The sequence below is a fragment of the Cicer arietinum genome, chromosome 3 (genome assembly GCF_000331145.2).
Source record: "Cicer arietinum cultivar CDC Frontier isolate Library 1 chromosome 3, Cicar.CDCFrontier_v2.0, whole genome shotgun sequence".
Taxonomy (NCBI): Eukaryota; Viridiplantae; Streptophyta; class Magnoliopsida; order Fabales; family Fabaceae; genus Cicer; species Cicer arietinum.
In genome coordinates this window covers 65,654,699-65,662,599 of record NC_021162.2, presented here as the reverse complement: position 1 = coordinate 65,662,599, position 7,901 = coordinate 65,654,699, and the positions used below count along the sequence as shown (strand labels likewise).

Here is a 7,901-nt window from a genome sequence, read left to right as displayed (position 1 = left end):
ATGATTTTTTATTACAATCAACAAATGTTGAGAGGTCCATGTAGTCGTCCTAAATCTACTTGCATTTCATATTGAGATGAACCGCAAGGAAAACAGTCTTTCAAAAATATGTGGAATGCGTCGATATTAGGGTCATAATAGATAAATTATCCTAATTATGGTTGAGGTGATGTAAATGTGACCGAGCTAATACGAAAATCTTTGCTACCCACACCGTCAGATGAATATCTTACATGATCCTCCCCCATTTCCGTATGATTATTCACCATATGAGTTTAGATAAATTTATGCATATGAGTGAATATCTCAAAATATATGTTAAATATAGTGCATGTTTAATTTAAGGTCAATTTGATTGAAACTTCAAAATCCAGTTTCAATGTGGTGCATCATAGTCCGCGTCAATCCAAACATAGCTGTGATCATTGAGCTTTGCCTAAATGGACATTATAAATCAACAAATCTAGAGATTTCAAATCCCTGCTTCGGAGTTTCCTTTCAACGCATTAATACTATAGAGCTTCCTTCCAACACATTGACGATCCAAGAGGCAGTTCCTAAAGGCCATGTACCGTGAACTGAGCTGGTGTTGCAATAAAACAAGATCCTTATCACCACTCTGATAATTCCCCCAAGCATCCACAGGACGCAACCATGGACAAGACAACACAGTTTGGTAACTAAACAAAGCTCAAGCAACTAATTTAGATTGAACGTCATAATCATATCAACTCCTATTGTTCAAGGAGCAAAAGAAGGGAAAATGCAAACTTGGGAATTGTGTTAATTGTTTAAGGGCAGACAAGGGATATAAAACAATAAATGATAATGGCTGCATCTAGTGCTAGCTTAATACATCAAATCCTATCAAACTGAACTATATGCTAAAGCAAACAACTTCTCACAACACAAGCAATCCTCTAAATCACAAATTCCTATGCCGCAGACTACTTGGAATTGAAGTAAACACCTGTCTAATTTCGATTATATTTTCGTGAACGAATAGGTGCACCTTCACGTGTCTCCCATGATGGCTTTTTTTCATTAGCAATGTCCTTCTTGATCAGTCCTTTTATTGGCTTCAGGATGAACAAGTACTGTAGACAGAAAGAATAAAATAAACAAAAAGAAGAAGAATAAGAATCTCCTATCATTATTACATATAGAGAAAACAAGATATGCCACAAAGTTCAAAAGCTTACTTGTAGAGCAAATATGAGAGGAATCCATAACTTTCCTCTCTGATTTGGGTTTGGTCCTTCAATCAAATTCTTGTCAACATGAATAGATTCACTTTTGTTCAGTGCAACTTCTGTGATTGTTTTGACCAGATGAGGAATCCAAGCAATCCCATTTGGAAGAACCTTTCACCATGCACACATTTTCCCAATCAGATATAGCAAGATAAATGGGCTAAAAGAGGATACAAGGAAATGCAAGCAAATCTCGAACCTTTTCATCACTTTCATTTTTGTTGCATCTCCCACTATTCTCGATCAAAACAACAGGAATCGCAGAAGCCTAGGGTTACGAGAAAGGCAAAATACAAGCATGAAAATTATTAATTACAAACAAAATTTCTGAAAAGCAACAAATAATAATAATTATTGACATTAATTTAAAACAAAATTAACAAGTGGAAAGAACTCTATATTTTACAGGAAAGTAATAAATATATAATAAATTTACCATTAACAAATAAATTAATTTTTGCAATCTCATAAGTCATGATGCTCTCCAAACCCACAGAACATCATCAAACGAATCCCTTGGATGAAACTGTGTCTCTAAACTTAGTTTAGAATGAATAAAATAGCAGCCAACAAGTATACAAGGATGGTGTGTTTGTACTCACCCAACATTCAATTCAACAAAAAATCAAAGAGGCTGCTGCTCTATCGAGGGATCAACGGATAAAGTAATAAAGAAGGCCAATAGCAAGAACAGATAATATTATGACACAGCACAATGGGAAATTTTCTCATTGAATATCAGGGATATGCTTCTGTACCAATTTTCTTAAAACTGAACCGATATCCAAATTAGTAAAGGAAAAGGTCAAAGATTGAGCTCAGAATATGGTCGAATCAGGGTTGGACTGGAATTTGTACATATATATAAATATAAATGATGCAATGTAAGAAAAAATAACTTGTTATGAATGTATAACTAAAAATTAGAAGGAAATACTAAACGATATTTCTAGCATCATTGAACTGAATAATGACATATACAATAACTCATTATTAAATATAAGTTACAGCACAAAACATGCTAACTATGTGATATGGATTACATACAAAAGAAGACAAATCAATACTAAGAAACAGATACACATAAATGACTTAGTGAAAGGAGTCCATCATGTTTAATGAATGCCTTGGTTCAATTCTTACAATTGCCAAAAAAGTTTAATCAATTTTAAATCTCAAAAGGGCATATAGCACACATAATAAACTGAGCTATAATGTTAAGAGATGGCTTTGGCCAGGTGGTTGAAGACTACCCTACCAATGCACCAACAAAGGTTTGAATCTTGATTTAATATTTTAGTACAAAAAATCTAAAATAAATTGAACCAGTTCAACTAGTCAAGTTTCGACCGGTTCACCATTCAAAAGTTTCAAATCCAGTGTTTACGAAAAGCAAACTGGAGAGTGGACCAATTTGTGGTTAATCAGGTTCAACCGGATAATCCAATGTGGGTTTGAATACTTACCCGTCCCATGTTATTAAATTGGCCAAGTGTCCTAAATGGAGTAACAGAGCTAACTTGTTACAAATACACAGAAACAAATTCATACAAGAGTAAGTGCATTTGAAAAATATAGAATCCATTTAAGTGACAAATTGTTGTTTTACCATTCAAGGATCATGGATACAGGAACTAAAATCTAAATACTTCAACTTCCAATTCCTTATTGCCTTTACAGTTTAAACATTTTATCCTGAGATGTACTTCAAAAAAGGGTTGATGTTACATAGACAAATACCTGAGCAGCATCCTTCTTCAAGGAGGCACCTGATCTGACAATTTGCAAGAGAGCCTCAGATCTTTTTGAGAAAAATTCTTCATAAGGCAATCCATCTGGTGGAGAGAACTGGGCATGGGTGAGTGCTATTATAGCCTTTTTCCATATTCCTTTGCCAAAACTATCAGTTATAGCTTTGGCAACCAACTTATCCAAGTTGTCTACTCGGTACGCATCTAAGCGATCCACGTAAAGTAGAACATCTATGGTCTTGTCCAGAAGGAAACTACTCAAACCCAAACAAAAGAAAAGGGTAAGAGAAAAAAATATCAGTTTTATTATAGAACACCAAAAACATGTTTCACAGGTGGATTGTTACATGCCAGACATAAAAGCATACCTTTTTATTATTCCAAGCGCCATATCATTGATGTATCCCCCTTCAATAAGACCAGGAGTATCGATAATGTTCAATGTAAAACCTGCCCTTGAACGTGACACCATAACAGGTCTCGGCCCTTCCGACTTTTTTCAAAATTAAAATTAATAGAGTTAGGCACAACACCTATGCAAACATAGAAGAATAACAACTAAAAAAATCACAACCCTACAGGCCAGTGTTGTCAAATAACCGTTACAACACTATAAAATAGCAGATTTAAAACATATTGGCGCAATAAACTATTTAGTTCAAAATGTTGTCAAATACGAGCTATTGCGGCGAATAGCGGAATATGAACAATCCGCTATGTTCCGCGAACCACAATTCAAAACACTGCAACAGACTATCACAGATAAGGGAAGTGAAGAATTGATCATAAGAAAATCCATCTGGTGGAGAGAACTGGGCATGTGTGAGTGCTATTATAGCCTTGTTCCATATTCCTTTGCCAAAACTGTCAGTTATAGCTTTAGCCACCAACTTATCCAAGTTGTCTACTCATACGTATCTAAGCGATCCACGTAAAGCAGAACATCTATGGTCTTGTCCAGAAGGAAACTACTCAAACCCAAATAAAATAAAAGGGTAAGAGAAAAAAATATCAGTTTTATTTTAGAAGACCAAAAACATGTTTCACAGGTGGACTGTTACATGCCAGACATAAAAGAATACCTTTTTATTATATCAAGTGCCATATCGTTGATGTATCCCCCTTCAATAAGACCAGGAGTATCGATAATGTTCAATGTAAAACCTGTCCTTGAACGTGACACCATAACAGATCTTGGCCCTTCTGACTTTTTCAAAATTAAAAGAGTTAGTTACAACAAATACATGCAAACATAAAAGAATAACAACTAAAAAAAATCGCCACCCTACATACTAGTGTTGTCAAATAGCCGTTATAGTGCTATAACATAGCAGAATTTAAAAAATCGCTATTGTTCTGCAATACACTACTTAGTACAAAGTGTTGTGAAATAGCCGCTATTGCAGCACTATAATACTATAGTATAGTAGAATATGAACAAACTGCTATTTTCCATAATCCGCAATTGACAACACTGCAACAGACCATCATAGATAAGGGAAGTATCATCACATACTTGGAAAGGGACTAATTGAAACCACTCTTTCTCCAATGATAGAATTCACAGTTGAAGACTTTCCAACACCCCCTTTCCCCATCACAAGTATGGTCAAGGAGTTCACATCCTATATCAAAAGAAGTAAACACAATCCCAAAGGCAGAATAAGAAGAAGAAAAAAACTTTCAATTGCAAATACTTGTAAAAAAAAACATGTAGACAATACGAAAAGTAAAACAAAATCAAGGTTTTAAATCGTTGTGCTGGGATATTTGGTATAACGAAAAATCGCAGTCAAATACAACTAATACCACATTAATTGCAATCACAATCTCACAGACATAAAAAACCTTGACGTCGCGACCATAATCACGGTTGCAGACAATTTCTTAAAACTTTGAATAACCCTAAGAAGCATGAAAAGTTGTTGTTAAGAGTGCAATAATTTGAGAGAATGAGGAAAATACAAACCTCTTGTTTAAGTTTTCCCAAAAGTTCTAGCAACTTGGTCTGCGTAGCAGGAGCGAATGTATTGATTCCAGACCACTCACGAACAACTTGTTGAGATGCCATGATAATGTTTCACTAATAAAACATAGAAGAAGAAAGAAAAAAAAAAAGAAAGCTTTTATTAGTGCATATTCCAGAAAACCTAACAATTAGAAAACAAATATTTAAGATAATGAACACGAATTCACAGAATAATCAGTAATAATAGTGGCACAAAAGAAGTAAAATGTTGAAAAATACTAGAGTGAAAAATAATTAGCATAATAAGGTGGGAAATAAAAAGTTGCGGAGAAAACGAGAAGCGAAGGAGAGAAAATGAAAAGGGTTTATGAAATTTGGAAGAAATGATTACCGGAAGAGAGAGCGGCGATAGGAAGAACCGCCCTTATCCGACTAAGTACAGTTTTGAGATATACGAATAGCGGTCACTCTTTTCAACCATTGCCTTGGCTTCGTCCTTTAAATATACAAATTATTTAATAACTTCTCGCTACCCAAAATTACTCCAATATATTCTATTAAAAAATACTGCAATATTATTACACTTTTAAATTAATTTATTATTTTACTGAGTTAAAACTGGGCTTAAATTGTAAGGTGCACATTTTAGTACCCCAGATATACTACGTCCAACAATTTGTTTCTTCGGTTAAATTGTTATGTTAAGTGTGTTGATATGTTATGTTAAAAGACATATCCACATTATAGGGAAATTAAATTTGTTCATGTCACAGGAAACATTTGATAGGTTTTTAATATTGTTGTAGAGAGATCTCAAATATGAATATTGTTATTGGCAAACACTTTAATATTATCACTTTATTCATCAAAGTGTCTACTTTATTCATTAACATTTAATTCAATACATCACATTTTTTTTCCATGTCTGTTTAGTTTTATCCAACTCTATTATTATTAACTAAACCTAGTTTCTTAACCTCATCAAACCATATCAGAAAACAATTACCATCTTGTATCAGATTATTAAATAAGGTGTTATAGACTACTGGAAGATAAAGACATCTGAAAAATTATTAAAAAAAAAAATTTTAGGATATAGACAAGTGAATAAGATTTTATTAGTGTTTGCATTTCTAATGACAACTCTTCTTCCACCGTAAACTTGAGAAAATAGTGGTTTTTACTTTGATGACAGCTAATATTGAAGCTTCCATAACAACTACTTGTAATGTTTTGTTTATCTTTTTTGAATGTAGCACCACTATATTGCATTTCGGACATTTACGAATTAAGGACGACTAATTATGAGAAAGAAAATATTGTATTTTTGGATTTCAGATTTTGGGAAAAAAGATAATTAGAGATTTTATATTTAGAAGTTAGCTCTCAAAATGGTTCATGTGTTGTAGATAATCTATAGTGTGACGTAGAAAAATCACAATATCAAGTAATGTGACACCTTAACATTTTTTACGGTAAAATATCTTAACATATTCAACAAAGTTATTTGATGGAGAGAGCAAATTAGATGACATAATTTAATATGAAATATCCTTTTGATATTACGTAAATTTGAAATTTTCGGACACAATTCGATGGTTTACTCTAATTTTCTTTTTAGGGATCAAATATTTTCTAGGGCTTTTGGCTCCAACAACATCATCATTTTTTACGTGTTTTGTCTAATATTTATTTTGATACTAAGATTTATTTTGATCATTTTATTTGAAGTATGTAAACATTAGTGCTTTGTATAAGAAATGGAAAAAAAAGTCGACTTAACAATGCTAATTCAATGTGACATAATTATTGTCTCAATTGACATAAAAAATATTAAAATTTATTTTTAAATTATTATCTTCTTCAACAATTTTTTGAAGTATAAATAATAATTTAAAGATGACTATCAACATTTAAAGATAATTTGACGATTTTGCATGTTAATTGAGACAAGAATTACACCATTTCAAACAATTATTTATAAGTCAATATTTTTTCTATTTTATATTTAATATCTTTAAAAAAAAAGGACTAACACTATACAAATTAAAAAAAAATAAATGACCAAAATCAATTTTTTTTTTTATATTATGACCAAAATCTATAGAAGTTAAATGCTAAATGGTGGAAATATATTTTAACCTTTATTTTATTTGACTTGACATAAATTATTTTATTTTTCATCATTTTCTTATCTTTTCTATAATTTTTTTTGTCATCATTGATATATAAAAAAGTAAGTGGCACATATTTATTGAAAAACACAATATTAATATTTATCATTGATAAATATAAAACAATATAGAACAAATATTTTTCACTAATATACAAAAAAATAAAAATAAATGTTTCCACAGATAAATATAGAAAAATATTATTGAACAAATATATTTGTTGCTGATACATAAATAAAATAGAAACATATATTAATCATTGATCAATTTTTTTTTGAAAAAATTATATGACAAATATTTTGTCAATAATACATAAAAATATAAGACAAATATTTATCATTAATAAATAAGACAAGACACATAACAAAAAAAAAAATATTTAGTATTTTTTTAATATCTTTTAAATAAAAATAAGAATAGTTATAATATTACTAATTATAATTTAGTATTAAAATAACAAATAATTGCTATTAAATAAATATTTAAAATTAATATTTTCTAATATTATCTATATAAATATAAAAACAATGATAATATATTAATTATTAGTAATGTAATTAAAATTAATGTCTTTAAATATTATTACAGCAAAATTTCCATGACACCAAATAGATATCACCGATCTATCCTATCACATAATTTACGGATGTCTATTTTAAGGGTTACATGTCTTTTTTACCTTAGGTTTTATATATTTCATATAGTGTACCGTTTCTATGCAACCATTACATTTATCAATAATAGATCTAATTAT

At 30.8% G+C, this 7,901-nt stretch overlaps 1 protein-coding gene across 1 annotated transcript; it reads right to left on the bottom strand.

Moving 5' to 3' along the window:
- Positions 1 to 681: 681 nt before the first annotated feature.
- LOC140919624 (translocase of chloroplast 34) lies at positions 682 to 5,502 on the bottom strand. The gene is made up of 8 exons (XM_073366210.1): positions 5,365 to 5,502; positions 4,974 to 5,087; positions 4,524 to 4,629; positions 3,373 to 3,499; positions 2,994 to 3,258; positions 1,453 to 1,521; positions 1,203 to 1,364; positions 682 to 1,097 (listed from the first exon to the last, which is right to left on the bottom strand). Exons 2-8 carry the CDS (start codon positions 5,073 to 5,075, stop codon positions 975 to 977), a joined length of 954 nt encoding a protein of 317 aa, XP_073222311.1. The 5' UTR covers positions 5,076 to 5,087; positions 5,365 to 5,502; the 3' UTR covers positions 682 to 974.
- Between the last annotated feature and the right edge of the window lie 2,399 nt (positions 5,503 to 7,901).

Excerpts from the sequence above, each read along its gene's own strand:
- LOC140919624 (XM_073366210.1), bottom strand. The coding sequence starts at position 5,075 with ATGGCATCTCAACAAGTTGTTCGTGAGTGGTCTGGAATCAATACATTC. Across the intron at positions 4,630-4,973 it reads TGGGAAAACTTAAACAAGAG|GATGTGAACTCCTTGACCAT; the intron begins GTTTGTATTTTC and ends CTTTTGATATAG. Across the intron at positions 3,259-3,372 it reads GCGCTTGGAATAATAAAAAG|TTTCCTTCTGGACAAGACCA; the intron begins GTATGCTTTTAT and ends GGGTTTGAGTAG.